Here is a 19,562-nt window from a genome sequence, read left to right on the forward strand (position 1 = left end):
TTTTCTGTCTGCCCACAAAATGGGAGTAGTCAGGAGGCTCCTGCGTGGCTGTGGTCCCTGCGTGGCTTTGAAGCGTCTCCGCTGCCAGTTGGCGGGGACAGTGCTCGTGAGCATGTGTCCCTCTCTCCCGGGCTTGGTTCTTGTTAGCAGCCAGGGTGTCAGATCTTGTAACTGCCTCATGTGGCGTCCTTTAAAGCTCCTCCTTCACTTTTGAACCTCATCTTCTACATGCTGCAATTGCTGTCGGTCGTCAGTGCTCACAATCTCGCCTCCCACTCCTGCACAGATCACATTCAGTTAGTGATTTAATTTGAGCCGATGGTTGCAGCTGGGGTAGGGCACTCATTTTTCCGTAAAACTATAATTCAGAGCAACAGAGAGAGAAACAGAATAGGGGACAGAAGGAGGAAAAATTATGACAAAATGAAAAAGCAGGGAAGAAAGAAAATACCCAGAAAGAGTAACATGAAGGGGCTATGAATGTGTGGTGGTGGATGAGAAGAAAGAAGCATGCGTAGAATCAAGGCTATACAGTCTTGGTATTTAGTAACTCCCGCATTCGGCATCGCCACCCACGGGTTCTTGAGACCCCTTTGAGCACCGGCACTTACTATTTTAGAAATTCGGTGCAGGGTCTTCCTCAAACAAAAAAGTAATTCATGAGTAGGCCTCCGAACTTTCTACATCTGAATCCAGCATACAATTCTTCTAGACTCAATCAATGAAGTTGTTATTGGCCCAAAAGATTATCCTTTGTTTGTAGTAATTTGTGGGCTAGACTGCTAAAGAATGTCGATAATATGATTTGAACCACTTGTCTGCCAAGAAAACGAAGGTGTGAGAAGACATTTTAATAAATAAGTATGAAATTACTTGGTTGGATTTTAATGACACGTGTATGCAATTTAAAGTTGGCATATATATCTTGTTGTGATCTAATCTTCCTTGTCACAGTGTATCCATGTTTTGTTTTCAGACTGATGCCTGTAATTTCTGCACATATATTCCCTGCTGTGTATTACATTGTTTAAAGTTCGAAGCTTTATGCTGTTAGTCCTCAATCTGCCATCACGGTATTTGTTGCCAGTGCTCAACATTTTGAATGTACACTACGAAGCCCTGTAAATAGCAGCTTTCCTATTACCAGTTATAAGGTACTCGTATTATCTACTTCCGAAGGAATTAAAGCTGAGAGTGCCTTGGGATTCAAACTAACGACATCTGTAATAAAGCAGGAACAGTGAACTCCCCCGAAGTCAGTGTTACGCCTATGCTATATTTGCTAGGCATATGTTTAAATGTCTGTATGGCCAACTGTTTTATTTGATGGCTAATAACACATTTTAAAATACCCTTGCACCAATTATAGCAGCACATACCTACATGTCAACATGCTACCCATAGAAGCCTTCTTCACATAAAACAATCCTTCCAGGCTTCTCTCCTGATCTGAATATCTGGTGCTTGGTTCATTGTTTATTTCAAACCTGACTGTGCAATGCACTTTTCTCAAACCCAGACTTCCCAAGTGAATTGCCTTCAAAGTAGTTTTAATGTGACATACTCTTAAAAATATATTTGCTTTCAAAAAAGTTAGACAACTGCCTTAAGACCATTCCAAGAAAATGTCTGATCACTCTTCCAGCCCTTGGAGATTTCCTCGGCAAAGTTTGAGAGTACACACACAGTTCCTCTCTCCTGGTTCCTTGGCAAAAATAAAGAAATGACTGCAGGATTCCCCCCAGCAAACAGCACACTGGCAGAAGGGGTAGGCAAGTCCTTGGATCAGCAGGCTTCTTGTCCTTGGTTCAGGGTTTCTTGTCAGAATTGATCTAAAGTCTTGGTTCAGAGGTCCTTCTCTTATACCCCTTTTTGGCTTTGATCCCTTGGTCCATGCAGGGGAGCTCCCCCTCATCCCGGGCCTGTTGTGGGTGTAGCCAGGCAGAGGCACCTGGCCTATTCACGAGGCAGGGCTGGGTCCTCAGACGCCCAGCAGGAGGTGGAGCCAGTATTGTCACTGGCAGGAGCAGAGCTCTCTGTCGCTCGGCAGGAGGTGGAGCCAGCCTTGTATCGGGCAGGGCCGACTATCAGGAGCTACTCTTCCCCTACTCTCAATGCAGATGTACCACTCATCCCAAACTGACTCATTCAGAACTCTGGAGCCACCCAGCCCCTATCACACACACACCAAACCAGCAGAAACCACAAATAGTTAGACAAGAAAATAGCCACTTTCTAAAGTGCTATTTTCAAACCCAGAGTCCAGAAACCATCCACCCAAACGGATGCGTTATTAAACCCTGAGTTCAGGGATACCAAACTCGACATTGTGCCATGCTCCCCGAGCCCGCTAGGATTATACCATTAATAATCCCGGCATCCCATTCTAACTTATGGAGAGCAGGCAACCTTACAATAGTGAAGAACGAATATGGCTGTAATTCACTATTAGGACATGCCAACCTCGTCAGGCTTGTCCAACCTTACGCTTACAATGCACCCTGCCCTCGGGCCTACCATAGGGGTGACTAACATGAAGTTAAGGGAATGGTTGGGGACTGGCAAGTAGGTGTACTCGCGCAGTCCGTGTGACAGTACCAGACTGCACGTGGGTCTAGCAATGGCAGACCTTCAGACATACTTTTACTAGGCCGCTCTTGTGGGTGGCACAACGTGTGCTGCAAGCCCACGAGCAGCATTTGTATTTACAAGCCCCGGCACTCCTCGTGCACTAGACTAGGGACTGACAGTAAACCAAATAAGCCAAACATGGAATCCAATCAATACGGTAATATAACATAGGGAGCACTTGCACTGCGGCACTGATCAGCAGTGGCACAGTGCCCAAAGCGATATACCAGCAAAAACATCGTAAACAGAGGAGGCAAACTGAAAAAAAATGGAGGAGAGACTCAGGCCAATGATGTCAGGTTTAACAGCGAGGTAAATGAACAGAGTGAGTTGTGGAAGCTAGCTAGTGATGTCAACGTTTCCAGCGTCTTTATATCAACGTTGCTAGTTGTAAACCATAATTACACTGTGACCTATGTTTCGTAAATGGCAAGTGATCCAGAACTACTCACTGAATAACACACACAAATTTCTTCTCAAAAGCAGCCATCCTGTCCTCTAAACCCCACCAAGCGACAACTTTCACTCTCCTTCCTAAATAATTCCATCCCTAAATCGGATCTCATCCTACCTCTTTGATTGCTATTTTTCAGTGTTTTGGGATGTTATTATATCTATACCAACCTCTCTACTAGTTGTGATTTGCCAAAGGTCTGACTGGAGACCATCATCTTCTCTTTCTAAAGGCACTGAAGTACTTTACCTGAGCATCAGTTACATAACTAAGGTCACATTATGATTTTCCCAGAATAACAGCATGTTGAGCTAACGGCGAAGCTCAAACCTGGTTCCCAAGGTTCCAAAGTAGGCAGCTCTGGCCGCAATGCCACATCCTCTCCCAAAAGCAAGCTTTAGTCACATTAACACTCCCCTTAAGCAATGCAAAACCCACCTTTTTTCATAATTGTATCAGTGCCCTACAGCCAAAGCCTAGAAGACTAGCATGCACAATCAACAACTTAGTCCTCCTAACACATTCCGATCACATGCTCCTAAATCACTGCCAAGGATTTTGTCCCCACAAAGGCCGCCACCATGAGAGACAAACTATCAACCGTACTTAGCATCTCATCTATTTATTTCATCATCTTTAGCCACCCACCACATCACTGATTAGAACTTTCTAACTTCTACACCCCCTCATCAATACATCTCATTCCTATACTAAAATCATTAAGTCCATCCTTTAGCTCGCAAATTACATTCAACACCTCTCTTTTATGTTTAACCTACCCACTTTGTTTCAAATCTACATTAGTACTTCCCTTTTTATAAGTACACCTACTGTCAACCATTCCCCTCAAACATTGTCCAGTATCTCTGCCTCTGAACTTCATCAAAATACTGAAATATCATGTTTTAACCCATATTATTATACATCTCTCATCTAACAGCGTTCTTATCCATTTTGATCACATTTGCATGCCCCCCAATCACCAGTAAGAGCACTCACTCTGCTACCTAACTATATTTCCTCAGCTCTCTGCAACCATATCCCACCTTTACTTGTATAACTTGATTTTTTAGAGCATTTGATACAGTGGATCATCCCTGTTAAATTCCTCTCTCCAGAAGCTTGTTGTCAAGACCCACTAATACTAGTAAATATTGTGGGCAGGTGGTTCGAGGCAAACGGAACCCTTCTGACAGAGTCAGCTCATGCCAATTTGTAAGGATCTCTGGTGCAATCTCCAGGGAAAAGAAGAGGAAGAAACAAGGAAAAGTGAGAGAGGCACTTCTCTTCCTGCTACAAGTCAGACGTAATGTGAAATGTAGGATTGACTCGTTCCTTCACTGTGTTATATCTGCTGCTCCGTAACCTGGGAGTACAGTAAACTGCACAATTATCACTAAAGCACACAGGTTTACATGTGGACCAAAGTTTACTTACCAGCATGTGCTAGAATACTTCTGTGATGAATCCCAAGAAGAACCAGAACTCCTGGAATTTGAGCAACCCTGGAGACCACCCTTAGTGTAGGATATGGACAAACCTGTGCACTTCAGGCCCACAACTACTGCTACCAAAATCAGGGGGGATAAGCTGAGATCATAGGATAACCAAGAAAGGATGAAAATGAGGAAAGCGAGGTAAATGAACTGAGTGAGCTGTGGAAGCTAGCTAGTGCTGTGAAAGTTTCCAGCATCTTTATATCAACATTGCTCGTTGTAAACCATAATTACACTGTGACATATGTTTCGTAAATGGCAAGTGATCCAGAACTACTTACTAAAAAAAACACACACATTTCTTCTCAAAAGCAGCCAACCTGCCCTCTAAACCCCACCAAGCCACAACTTTCACTCTCCTTCCTAATATTCCTATCCCTAAAATGGATCTCACTCTACCTCTTTGATTGCTCTTTTTCAGTGTTTTGGGATGTTATTCTATCTATACCAACCTCGCTACTAGTTGTGATTTGCCAAAGCTCTGTCTGGAGATCTTCTCTTTCTACACCACCTCCCATGGTGATATAATCTCCCCTCTTGGCTTCTCTTACTGTGTCTATGCCAGTGACATGCAAATCTTCTCTTTTCCAACTTTTTTTCCTTCCTCTAATCCTACTGTAATTTGCTTTCTGCGATTACACGGTAATAAAGTGGAAACATGATAGAAGAAAAATCCCACACCAAATTTAGAAAACTGAGTACATTTAGATAAATTATTTGTCACCAAAATGACAAAAATCCAACTAGTAGAACTGGAGATATGGATTTTTAAACTTTAAAGTGTAAAATAGTGCCTAAGAGATCAAAGCACAAACTGCGGACATCTAGTCGCAGAAGATCAGGGCAAAGTTGAGAGTTATGGCCGCCCAAAATGGTGTCTGCTTTACTTTGCACTAAGGAAAATTTTGGAAGAAAAATGCCTGAGAAGGTAAAGTTCAGCAAGACACGGCAGCTGGCGGTGTCTGAATAAGAGGTGTTGTTGTATGGGAGCTACTGGATGAAGACGCAGTGAAGATTTCTATGATTGGAATTAGTCTCTTTTTTGTAAGTTGAAAATCTCCAGCAGGACAAAGCTGGAAGCTGTATCAGACAAGGGTGCAAGAAGGCCAGATACCCTTTCAAAGAGGAGCCACTGAACAGGATTTGCTGCTGTGGAGTAGAACGTAGTGGGAGTTACAGTGAAGTCAACTCGATCTGTGATGCACATTTTGCCGATTGGCGAGCAGGTAGGTCCCAGTTCCCTCACGGTTCTCAGAGGACTTTTTTGCAGGAAATGTTTTAAGTATCACATTTTGGATTTGGGCTATCTTGGCACCTTTAGCACCACTTCCAAGGGTTCGGGACTAGAGGGGCACTATTTAGAGGGTCAGGACTCACTCAGCTGTGTCCAGGTGTGGGTTAAAGGATGTTGGAGCCTTTTATGTCCATGAGGTTTAGATCTGGAGGCCAGCCAACTAGACTTTGGAGTCACTCTGGGAGTATTCGGTTCAAGCAGAAGTACATATCTCAAGCAGTAAGGGCATCCTCTGAGAGCACAGGGCAGACTTAAGGCAGCAAAGCAGTCCTCATGGAGCAGCAGGGCAGTCTTCAGAAATATACAGCAGGCCACAGGTGGCAGGGCAGTACTCTGAGAGTCCTGCCGCAGGTGTAGAAGTGAAATGAAAAGCGGGTCTGAGACTCCTATTTTTATATCTGGTGCCCACTTCGAAGTAGAAAAGAATTCTGGATCCCCTCCATTCTCACAAAAGTGTCTTGAATTTTCTGCCTCCCTGCCCTGGTCCTAGTCTTTCCATAGTCACAATAGGCTAGTGTGAAGTTATTTGAGTGTGAACTGAGGCAATGTCTTTCAATTGCAAGTAGGGCTGTGCACACCTATACTTCCCATCCTGCCTTGAATGGCAATCCTGACAACATCTACTCATCCTGCTGTGTGGCTGTCTGGGAGGAATATACAAAGGCCAACTGCCAACTACACCTTGTCATGTTGTCCAAGAAATATGCTGCATGCACCTAATGGCTATGACAAGAAAATGCTTACTTTCTAAAAGTGGCGGCATTTTCAAAATTGTGATTTAAAATCTGAGTTTACCCTTAGAAAGGGCTTTAAATTACAATTCATCAGATACCAAACATGACATTTCCACCTGCTCCCAAACAGAAGTTAACACTTACCAAATGTAATAAGGTAACCCAATGTTATTCCCATGGGAGAGATAGGCCTCACAGTAGTGAAAGTTTCCACTACCAGGACATCTACAATTTAAAGTACATGTCCAACTTTTTTATTACAATGCACCCTGCCCTATGGGCTGTTTAGGGCCTACCTTACAGTAATACATATGTAATAAAAGGGGAGATTTAGGACTGGAAATGGGTTTTTATGCCATGTCAAATTGTCAGTTTAAAACTGCATACAAGCTGCAAAGGTAGGCATGGGACATGTTTTAGGGGCTATGTAAGTGTGCGGCACAATAAGTGCTGCAGGCCCACTAGTAACATTTCATTTACCAGCCCTTGGTATATGGTGTGCCACTTTACTAGGGACGTATAAGTAAATTACATTAGCCAATCATATGTACGTAGGATTGGCACCTTTCCAAAAGAAAAATACCGGCCATTTGTTGTAGTTTTAAGAGTGTTCAAAGGCCTGGACATGACACTAAATCAGACTGTAGCTAAACTCTAATGTATTCATTGGTAACATTACTTTCCTGTCAGTTTTTACTTTAGGTATGAGGCAAGGATAGTTAACACAGCTCTATAATTCATTTAAAAGTGTTTACTATTCATATTTGCTTTTGAAGTATGCACAGATAAGGGTTAAAAATACCGGCTTTAGGTGATTTTGCTTATGTTTGTACCAGCAGAGACATTAAATTAACGGTGGTGCTGGTAGTAATCTGGCCAGATGGCAACTCTAGATGTAAGCTAATTTTACCCAGTATTGGGGTATCTTTCATAAATTCACATGCCTGAATCATTCCCCGTCGCCAACGTGGGAGTCCCACGGTATATAAAAAAGCAGTGACAAAAGTAAATTACAGTAGTAGGCCCTATGAGAATGGCCTGAGGCCTAGATTGTAGTAGCCTATCTACCTCCTTATGCTAAAAAGACCAAAGTCTTTGTTCCAACCAATCAGCTCACAGCACCCTCTAGAACCCTCTCTGCAGAGCCAGTTCTCCTCAGATTTTCACTGCACGTCGTGTGGAAGGGAGTCTCCCTGAGTCTCTACTCAGTTTCTTCTCAACTTCAGGATGTCTGACAAAAAGGCTTTATTTAAACCTTGCAGAACATGTCAAAAGATGACCAACATAAGGACTGCATTTATTGCCTTCATCCAAAACATGAGGCAGAAAATTGTAAGATCTGCCGCACCTTCCCTTCCAAGAACTTGAGGGATAGGGAGGCCAGAGTCCTCTTATGGCTCAAATCCTCTTCAATTGATGATGAAGACAGAGCTTCGACATCAAGTAAGAGAGCTAGATCGCAGGAGGATTATCCAAGTGAGGGGAGAAAGCATGTTAAAACCTCCCACTCCACTTCGGGCTCTTCACAGAGATCTTCATCTTCTCTCCCTGAAGCCCCAGCTCTCAAGGAATCTACAAAGAAAACCAAACTGTGAGTAAGACCTCTTCTGTCTACTCACCTGTGACTACCATCTCATCTTCTGCTCCTTTGTCTACGGCTATGATTTCCACCACAGCTATCACCTCTCCTATCCTGTCTACTAAGATCTACATTGTGACAAAAGAACCATCGTCGACGGTCCGTCGACGACAGTCTCGTCATCGAAGAAGCACTCGTCGACGAAGACACCATTGAAGCCCTCATCGACGAAGTCATCTACGGTACCGTCGACGAAGAAGCAAAGTCCGTCGACAATGAGCCCGTCGATGAAGTCGACGAGGAGTCCGTCGACGGTGGTCCCGTCGCGTCAACGTCGAGTCCGTCGATGGTGGTTCCGTCGACGTCGAGTCCGTCGACGGTGGCCCCGTCGACGACGATTTTGTCTGCGATGGTCCCGCCGACGTTGACTCCGTCGACGACTCCGTCGACGTCGATTCCGTTGACGATGGTCCCGTCGTCGACGCCTCCATCAAGACTAATAGCTGTTGCTTCAGCTAATCCTCCAACCACTATACAGGCTTTTTCTACGCCACTTTCTTCTAAAACTTTTCAATTAATATCGTACCAGCGGCAAGAAGGTGCTTACATCTTGCCACTTACACCCTCCCATCTCTTAGAGACTTATGCTCATGAAGAGGAGGGTAATTTTGAGGATGATGACAACGAGGGAGCTTTTGGGATAGCTCACCATCCTTCAGAATTGAACATTAAGTGCCAGGATGATGAGGAGGATGAAGACTATTCCGAACATTACTATCAGGAGGACATTGTAGTGCCTCATCAGACAGAATACCAAAGGAGGTCTCGTCCTTCGGAATCCAGCCATCTGCCACGAGCCTTATACAGGATTTACAGGCCATGCTGGCAGACTATAAACAATGTTTTCCGCCGCAGCAGGTCGTGCCTCCACCCCAACCTGCAGTTCCGGTTCCTCATCCTGAGACTCCACCACCTAGGTCTCTGGTAACGGAACTACCTCAACCTGATTTGCCTACGCACACCCCGGATACTTCTTCGGATGAAGAAGTGGAGGAGAGCGAGTTACCAGACAATCCTCCATTAGATGCGTGGGATACTTACGTTATTCCCATGCCGTCTCCACCAACTCCACAACCTTCAGACTCACCACCTGAAGACATAGGTGGCTTCCATAATCTTATGCAGCTCGCTGCAACTAGATTTCAACTACTGGTAACAGTGAAACAGACAGAATATTTTCTTCATGATTTTAAAGAGGAAACTAGGAAGGTGTCAAGAGCCATTCCTATTATAGATTATACCTGGAAAGAAGGAATCAAAGTGATGAAAAATCCTGCTTCTGTGCCGGCCGTGTTACCAAGGATTGATAAAAAATATTGCGCTCCTCTCAATAGTCCTTCATGCCTCATTGGACACCCGCGGAACAAAGATTGAAAAACCCAGCCACCCCCATCACTACACCACCAGATAAGGAGGGGCGTCGGTTGGACCTTAGCGGTAAGACATTTTCCACCATGGCTGCTGCTTCGATCAGAGCTGCAAATTCTTTGGCGATTATAGGGCGCTATGATCGCCAAATGTGGTCAGAGATGGCTGGTATGATTACTCTAATTCCAGAGGATAAAAGGCAAGAGGCACGCAAGATCTTAATGAAGGGGGAACGTGCAGCTGCAGAAACCATTGACTGCGCTTTGGATATTGCAAATACTAACTTTAGACAACTGGCAGGAGCTGCAGTTCTCAGACGACAGGGCTGGCTAAAGGTTACCACTTTTAGGTCCAAGGTCCAACTAAAGATCTTGGACATGGCTTATGATGGAGAGTCTCTATTTGGAAAACAAATCGACGAGGCTCTCCAAGCAATCAAGATGGACACTGACACCGCAAGATCCCTAGGTTCATTACAATATAAGAGAGGATCTTTTAGAGGTGCTAGAGGACCTGGATACTCCTCTAGAGGAAGTTACTACCAACAAGGCAGACAATATCAGTCTCAATACCGGCAAAATTATCAGTCTTCTTATCGCCAGTCCGGAACAGCTAGTTTCTCTCACCAAGGCAGACGTATGCGCACAAACAATCAGGGGCGAGACACTCACAGGAAACAGTGAGATCAGCCGGGCGCCAACCTTATTTCATTCCCTCCCTGTGGGCGCGAAGATATCTGCCTTTCAAAAACAGTGGCAGCGGATTACATCCGATCAGTGGGTGCTGGACTTAGTTCAACATGGACACACCCTGGAGTTTGTCACCAAACCACCAATAACTCCGCTCAGGGGTCCCCCTCCCCCTCGCATTTGGCCTCAAGTCAGCTCCAAGGATCTTTACGAAATGGCTGGCTCCGGTAGCGGCAGCACTACGCTCTTCAGGGATCCAGGTTTTCCCGTGCTTGGACAACTGGCTAGTCGAAGATCCATCAAGCTGCAGAGTACAGAACGACATAGCAGAGTGTTGCAATCTCTTTGCATCCCTAGGTCTCACTGTGAACGAAAGCAAATCTCAAACTCTTAAGAAAAGAGTCCTGCTTTTCCTAGGGGCTCGTCTGGACACGAAACAATGCAAGGCATTCTTGTCTCAAGAAAGGCATCTCCGTCTACAGACATTGGCCATAAAACTGTCATAAAGAAAGTCACTTTCTATTCGCCTGTTTGCTTCACTTCTGGGAATGTGTTTGTCCGAAAATGCTAGATTGATATGTGGGTAGCCAATTTTCCATTGGCACATGGCTTTCAGAATCAGTATTTTACCATGGAATACAAATCCATGGTAAAATACTGATTCCTGTGTACATGCACAACTGTGCATGTACACATGTGCCATGTGACTGACAGACGTGCCCTTAGGGCATATCTGTGTGCCACATTGCACACATGCCCGTTTTGGGGGTGCTAGAGGGTGTCAAAGTGACACCCCCTGCACCCTTGACAAATTCGGTATTTACCGATTCGGTAAATACCGAATCGGTATTTGCATTGAATCCTATGGGCTTCAAGGCCCATAGGATTCAATAGCAAATACCGATTCGGTATTTACACCGAGTTTTAAGGTACCGGTAAAAAATCCAGATGTTGGTACCTACATCCCTTTTACAGATTTATTCTGGCTACTTTTTACGGTTACTAATTATTTTGAATTACCATGATTTTAAATTAGTGAGTAGGAATGAATGCACGAAGGGTGCTTCTACTTTCTGAGATGAAACTATGTTTATTTTATTTTCACACATTTAAACATTTCATTAAAAAAGTTTACAGAAACAAATACATTTTTTATACTACTAGTCGGTGAACATTTCATTTGTTTTTCTTTTCAGCCACCGGAAATAGTTTATGTTCCAACAGATAAAAACATGGTGGAGGAGTTAGAAAAGAGGTATGTTTTATAGAAGAGGCACATTGCGTCCCTGTTCTTAAATTATGTTTGATATAAATACTGGATATTCTACCCCCTCGTAGGTCTGGCTGTGTCGAGAAAAAGAACCCTAGTGGGCACATTAGAGAGTCCGCCCGCCATACCATTGGAAAATGGGACCGTCCGCCATCGGTGCGGGGGTCCAATTGGTGATATTAGGATGCGCCCGCCACAGGGGCGGGCGCATCCTGCATTCCTGTCATTGTGGTGAGCGGTGCACTCAGCACTGCCTGCCACAATACCAGGAAGGCATGTTGTGCATGGAACTGCTGGGGGTACCATAGACACCCACCATGTGCACCCCCCACCCCCAGAGTTCCTGGGGGCCCGCAACGGGCCCCCGATGTTAAACACCACCTGCCTTTCGATGGCAGCATTGCCGCCACAGACAGGCATGTCCCTGCCGGCATAGTAATATGGATGGCGGTGTCTACCAGACACCGCCACCATATAAACTGCTTTTCTGCCCAGTAGGCAATCGGGCAGATTGCCTACCGGCAGAAAAACGGCAGATGGTCTTCCTGTCCGCCGGGGTCCCCCCCGCCATGGTAATGTGGCAGGGAGGAAATCAGTAGCTGGCGGAGGTTTTTGGCGGGCGGATCGCCACCGCCATACGGGCCGTGGCGATCCGCCCGTTATTCTAATGTGCCCCTAGGTGTTGGTCTACAGCGATTGATTCATGAGTGCATTGTGTACCTTGAGACAGGTTTTGTACTCCTGGGGCATTTTGGTGTTACATAAGAAGCTTCAAATATTTAGTTTTCTCCATTAGGGATCTTGTCATTGTCTCCTCTGAAATTTCTACACATTCACCTCAAAAAGTATTAAATAGATTGATTGTTTTGTCCTCGGTAATGGTAAGTGTAATAATGCTAATCTTATGTTATGTATATTGTGCCGGGGTCCCTTGGTCATGCTAACCTCCCCCTCTGTAACACCCCAGGCCCTGGCTGCAGGGGGAGGAGCAATGAGATGCTCGGTGGGGATTCACTGCCATGTTCTCAAGGGTGTGTATATTGATCTGCCTAGAATCGCAAGGATTGTGTAAACAATGGAGAGATGTGCAATACAGGGTAACTTTCTATGTTCCAAATGTTTGTTTGTTGTGTATCATAATGAATACAAATAAAACTATAAGAAATAAATATGTGTTCATAGTACAAAAATGAATGTGCTGTGTGGCGTTAGAACTGACCGTATCTTCATGCCTTTAACATTAATGTCAAAAACATGGATTGATTTACGAACAATGAATGCTAAAAGCATTAAAGTAATGGATGTGAGATATTTAGTTCCTCTCTTACTTTACGTTTTACCTAATCTTGCATTCCCCAAGAGTGTTAGCTATTTCATCATGTTGTGTTTCTGTATTTTTTTCGTTCATCTTATTACTCTTGTTTAGTGCATACTTTGAGTTGCGCCAGGTGTTTATGAGGGGCTTTGATTCAGAGCTCTGGTGCTGAGGCTGAAGGCAAAGCAAGTGCCTTTTAGTGGGTTGGCCCCACTGAAGAGCATGTGGAACAATGGTCAGGTACTCCAGTTGCAATTGAAATTCTGTATACATGTGTGTGAAGGGGCACAATCAGTGCTGTAGGCCCACTAGCAGCATTTGACTTACATGTCCTGGGTATATTTTATACCACTTTACTAGTAAATCAAATGTGCTAATCAGGCATGCATCAATGTCACCATGTTTAGGGGAGAAGCACATGCACGTTAGCACTGATTAGCAGTGGTAAGTGCTCAGAGTCCTAAAGCCAACAAAAGAATCAGCAAAAACAGGAGGTAAAAGGCAAAAAGTCTTGGGAAAGACCACCCTAAGGATGACAGGTCTAACAAGGGAGTACACAGATGTCAAAATATTTACAAGGCAAAAGACAAAGGAAATATAATGCTAAATGTGAGTGCAGTATATGTTTGGGGGTAGTGAAGTGAGGGAGATGTGAGGAAGATGTTAGGAAGTGCATTCGGGGAGAGTGAAAAGAGGGTGTTGAAGAGCAAAGAGAGGAGGTTGAAGATGTACAGATAGCTCTCTGGGTTTTTAGAAAGCAATGACCTGTTAAGTGGCTCGCAAACGGGCTTCCGCCCAGGTCAGGGCACTGATACAGCCCTTATAGTGGTAACTGAGGAGGCAAGGTGCATCTTGGATTCAGGGGGATCAGGAGTTCTGATCCTCCTGGATCTAAGCGCTGCATTTGATACGGTGGACCACAAAATACTAGTCCACCGTCTTGCAAGACTCGGGATTACGGGAATGGCCCTGAAATGGCTGGAATCCTTTCTGGATAAACAAGCATTTAAGATCTGGGAAAATGGCATTATGTCCAAATCTACTCCCCTCCAGTGGGGAGTCCCCCAGGGCTCATCCTTGAGCCCTACCCTGTTTAATGTATACATGGCCCCACTGGAGGAGGTAGTAGCCCCGTTCGGGATTAAATGCATCACTTACGCAGATGACACCCAACTAGTCGTCTCGCTGACGCAAAAAACGGGATGCTCAGACAACCTCTCGGCCTGTCTCTCTGAAATCTTCTCCTGGATGACTAACTCCAAGCTCAAATTGAACGGAGCAAAAACCGAGATTTTAATTCTGGGTCACCAATTTTCCTCCCTACCCAATACATCTTGGCCCCCCTGTATGGGTGAGGTGCCCCCACCAAAAGACAAAATTAAAAGCCTGGGGGTATGGTTCGAGCCTGAAATAACCTTCAGGTCACATGCCCAGAAAGTGGCAGGCACATGTTTCGGCTTGCTCCGAACTGTGCGGAAAGTCCTCCCACTGCTACCCTTCCAATCTAGAAAATTACTAATTCAGGGACTGATCTTTTCCAGACTGGACTACAGTAATGCGCTGCTCCTGGCAGCCCCAGAAGCCACTATTAACACCCTACAACGAGTACAAAACGCTGCTGCCAGGATGCTCATGGGCGCCCCAAGAAGAGCCTCTGCAAAACCATTGCTGAAAGCCCTGCATTGGCTCCCAGTTCGTGAGCGCATTTCCTTTAAATCATCATGTATGGTCCATAAAGCTCTCCAAGGCAAAGGACCTCAGGCACTAAGAAGCCTGATTCGCCCGTACAGACCTCCACGTGCCCTTCGATCAGATCTTGAAAATTTGGCCATAGTCCCCAGAGTCAGAAAAGCCCGCTCGGGAGGCCGCCACTTCTCTGTAAATGCAGCAAAGACCTGGAACGCTCCCCCGAGACACATTCGCACTGAACCATCCCTTATCAAATTTCGTAAATTTCTTAGACCCTTAAAAACTCCTACCCCCTTTAGAGCTTCTTATTATTTGTCAGGTAGCGCTGGGACGCTTAAGGGCAGCCATGCGCTTTATAAATCCAATTTCATTTCATTTCATTTCATACATTAGATGTACTGAGAAAAAGGGCATATGTATCTAACATAAAGTGCATATAACTGAAGGCCAATACTGCTTCCACAGCCCTCAATAATATTTAAATCACAGTTTCATAGTTTCAGAATTGAAACATTTCTAATGATAATTATTTATAACAAATCATTGTTGTTACTCATTTATCTTAAACACTGACAAAGCCAATAGTACTGACAGGTTTTAGGTATATGTCAGTTGTTGGGTTATTTACCTGGATGGAGTAACATCTCAGAGAGAAACCAAAATACCGGTAGGATGGCATGCTATGGGAATCACAGTAATTTATTTTACATGTTCTTTTTTAGATATCCCCCACTTTTTTCATCCCACTTAAAGACATGTCTGCACATATTTCTATATGCCTGATTGCAGCCAACAGCTGTGGGTGCTTCCCAAAGCCTCGGTAGAGCATTTTCTTCCCAAGGTAATGCTGCATGCAGTGCAAGATACTGGATGAGCACACACTTTAAAGGGCCTGAAGGTGTTGTACTGTACAATTTCTACATTCCAATAACTGATGAACATATTAATGCAGTAAGATATAGGGCAGTTTTTAATGTGTTTAATATTTAATGACTATACGTTCCCACTGCTTCATAAACATTTGCTTTCTCACTAAATGAATTTGCTTTAAAATGCACCATTTGCCAATTTTAAAAAGGTTTTTGTCACGGGATGAGGCCCTACCCTGGACCCCACGACCAGGATTGCTTGCTTCCCTCGCTACATATAAACCATACCCAACTTTTATGCCTACACCACTTTCAAATGTCACCAACCGCCGTAAGGCTCGTACTTGGGAACAAAATGCGTGTTTGGTGATAATAAAAAACTATTTTGTGTGACAAATACAGTTATTCTCTATAGTACTTTTTTGCAGGGCAAAATTAACATATTTCTAGAGAAAAGGAAAAACTGATTTTTGGAGACAATTAAAAGTTGGTTAATTTCTCAAATATTTCAAGGTGATAATCGAGTGACAATTTATGCTGCTCTGTGAACACGTTATTCCTTTTTGCCACTAGGCCTTATCTTGCTGCTCTAACAATTGCTTTAAGGACCATCTGGAGGTATTTCATAAGTGTTTTGCTACATTTTAAGGACCTAATTATCACTAAATATATCACTGTTTTCCCGAGACCTGAGCATATAACTCATTATTTGAACTGTTTGTAAAACATACTGTTCTGCAGCCACTTTTGGGGGAAATTGTGTTATAACAAGCACTGTTTGTCCTCGTTTATGTTCAACATTTTCTCAGAGTGGGAAAGTAAGGAGTTGGGCGTCATTTCAAATCTCTATATGGATGGAATAGACTCCCTCACTTCTGTTTTTTACTTATTGTTATTCGGTATTGCGTTAGCTGGCTTTTGTGTAGTGTGCAGTTGCCATTATTGTGTAATTGAGTCACTCTACCTGGAGCAATTGCTGAGACATGATACATCACACTTCACAGCTTTATTCCCAAAAATACCAAAGCAAATTGATGGTTCCTCACCTTGTTGGGTAGACTATCTGTCCTTTCCGTCAGGGTTTACAAATTGAATTATTTATATTTTTTGTCTAGTGGGCTGATTGAGGATCACTTAAGTGTCTGAAAATTCAAATATCTCTATTTATTTACGTCCTAATGGAAAGTAAGGCTGTTTTTTTGATCATCCTGATCGTGTTTTAATCCTGTATGAAAATAAAAAGGAGTTTCAAAGGTTAATTATTTGGAATCTGTAACCCCCCCTCCGAGTCATAATTTTGTGAAACGTGGCACTTTCAGCTGTAGGAACATGTTGGATCAAAGGCTTCCTCTAGGGCGGTGGGTCTGAAATGTTTGTTGGGGAAATGTTATGCACAGTGCTTTGAACACAATCCCACGAGATAACAGAGGCCAGTCCAAAGTCAAGAGAGCTGAGGTAATATTATCCAAGGATTTACAGTACAGGGCCTGCTTGCTGCTCAGTTTTACACCCATTGTAATTGGTCCATAGTACAGAATTAGACAGACTCTGTCTCTTCGTAGGGGAGGAAGCTACCCTGTGTGGACCCATAAGAGTGATGTAGTTTTTATTAAATTCCAGCACATGAGTATCTACTAAATTAGTCAAGAAGCATCTGTTAGTAGTTATTAGTTAGCAGTGCTGTTTGCTTCCTTACTTGGCGTCTGTAGAAGAGGTTTTATGAATAAGCTTTGGCGTTTGGCATTGTACTGGTAGTGAGGCACTGTTTATCATTCGTTCAACCTGTGCAAAAGGTCTAATGTAAAAGATTTCCTTAAAAATGATGGAATGCAATGATAAGCTGGAGATTCAGATTTTTGGCTATGTTATATTATTTCAAGATTTTATCTCGTATGAGGAGAAAGTATTTAAGGTGCTTCGTTGGGTGTTCTAGCTGGTGCATCTAGTCAGGAATTTGTGTTGTTTCTTGGTTTTCTTGAGCTAATCAGGTTGTGTAGTTCTTTGACTCTACCCTCAAAACGAGAGGACAAATCATCGCTGAGCATTTGGAGGCAGATGTTTAGTTTAAGCAAGCCGTAGAGTTTTTAAATTCTGAGATAATTTAAAAAATCTCCTTTCTAGGGCTTAATGTAAAGAAGAAGCGAGAGAAATAGCATTTGTTTATCTTTTCTGTTGATTTCCTATTAGAGGTGTATTGTCAGATGTATCAGTTTCTGCTCTATAGATCTATGTTTTGTCTACAACTTCTTTAGAGTGGTCTGGTGGTAGCATGGAGCAATGCAACCTTCGTGATGAAACAGGTGTGAATGGTGCGTGGATGTGTTTTTATGAGAGGATCATGCTGAATTTTTTCACAACCATTCCATGAATTTTGAAATCATTGTTGTCTTGCATCTGAAGGCCCAGAGCATGAATTTTGAGATCAGAAAACTGCATTAAAGGGAGCCAGATTTACGAGGCAGCCTTTATACCAAAAGAAGTGGCTTAGTGCTGCCACGTAAATATGGAGCAGGCTATTGCACCACAGAACGTCACAAAAATTGACGTTCCGGCGGCACAGGGGGCCTCATAAATGAGGCCCAAGGTGTTTAAGGACATTTTATATACAATTGTGACTCTTTCCCCTCTTTATTCAGACTGTTTTCATGATAACCCCACATCATTGTGGTATTGCTTTATTCTGCATCATCACATACTCACGTTTTAGCTAAGAATAGCCAGGTTGAGGGTCACTATTGCACGTGCAATACATTGCATGACAATAATATTGCATGCTATATATCAACCAACCACTACATTGTGGGGGTAGGTATATATTTGCCAATTCCAATTCCAAAAATTCTTTATTTCGGCCATATAGGCCATAAAAGATGCAATAAAATACAATACATACATTTAAAATACAAAATTAATACATATAAAAAGTCTCTGCTGAACCAGCAAGGGATAGAGGCTGCAAGACAGTACCAATTCAGGGGGACATTTTCTTTCTGATTAACCATGCTGCCATTAAGAATTTGGATACGGCAAACACAATGTGGCCCAGAGTGCTGGTTTTCATGACCCTGTATGCCTGTAAATACATCTTGAACCCCAGGTTTCTGCAGAGCGGTGCTATCCAGTGTTTCCTGGGTCTGCGGTAAGCATGACATACAAACATTATATGGAGGTCATCTTCCTCATGGGCGTTGCAGCATGGGCAGAGTTTGTCACCCCCTATGGACCATTTGCAGGTAAATGTTTTAGTGGGGAGTGTGCCGAACCTCCATTGCACGAACAATTTCCTCGCCAGGACAGGAAAGATAAAATCCATGAAGGGTTCAAAAACATAAGAATTTTTGGATTCCATAAAACGTGCCGTCAGGGTGCCACTAATGTAAGCATTTTCCATGTGAGACAAGTTCTTATTCTTATACATCTGGGCCAGGGTTTTACAGGTAATCATTTGACAACCTTGAGCTGGATCATCCCATAAATCTGGCAAATTCATACTGAGCAATTCCGTCTTAATGAAGGCGAGCCAGGGGATTTTATTGTTGCCATTCAAGCTCATTACGTGAATAAGGTCCTGTCTGTAGTGGTGCAGTTCATCAGTGGACCAAATCCGGTGCCAAAACTTCACGGGCTTTGAGAGAAGATCTTCAGCAATGGAGGGTAGACCCATATCTAGTCTTAAGGGCAGAAGTGGCGTGCCTTGCGGAAGACCAAGTAGGCGTCTTAGAAAACTGTTTTCCACTCCTGCCAAAACTTTCCCTGCTTTATGGCCCCATAACTCACTGCCATACATGGCTGCTGCCTTGGCTTGTGACCTATATGTTTCCAGGGCCGGGCTTAAAGGCTTAAAGGTGGACTTGTTAGCCACCTTCAAAATTGCACCCGATAGCTGGGACAATTTTACCCTTGATCTAGCTATCTGGCAGTCCCATGAGAGGTTTTCCTGGAGTGTTACACCCAAATATATAAAGGTCGAGACCCTCTCAAGACTGACTTTTCCCAATGTGGGGTTGGGTCTGGTTTTGGTGGGGGGATTGAAAATCATAAACTTGGTCTTTTCTGTGTTCACCTCCAACCCGTGTTGGCGACAGAAAAGACCGAAACCGTTCACGATCCTCTG

At 43.7% G+C, this 19,562-nt stretch overlaps 1 protein-coding gene across 1 annotated transcript in view; it reads left to right on the plus strand.

The window, feature by feature from the left end:
* CC2D2B (coiled-coil and C2 domain containing 2B) overlaps positions 1–19,562 on the plus strand; it is a 1,912,120-nt gene that overhangs the window by 1,873,132 nt on the left and 19,426 nt on the right. The window contains exon 39 of the mRNA XM_086919535.1: positions 11,502–11,560. Coding sequence (XP_086775661.1) covers positions 11,502–11,560 — 59 coding nt within the window. The remainder of the gene's footprint in view (positions 1–11,501; positions 11,561–19,562) is intronic.

The sequence above is a fragment of the Lissotriton vulgaris genome, chromosome 5 (assembly GCF_964263255.1).
Source record: "Lissotriton vulgaris chromosome 5, aLisVul1.2, whole genome shotgun sequence".
NCBI lineage: Eukaryota > Metazoa > Chordata > Amphibia > Caudata > Salamandridae > Lissotriton > Lissotriton vulgaris.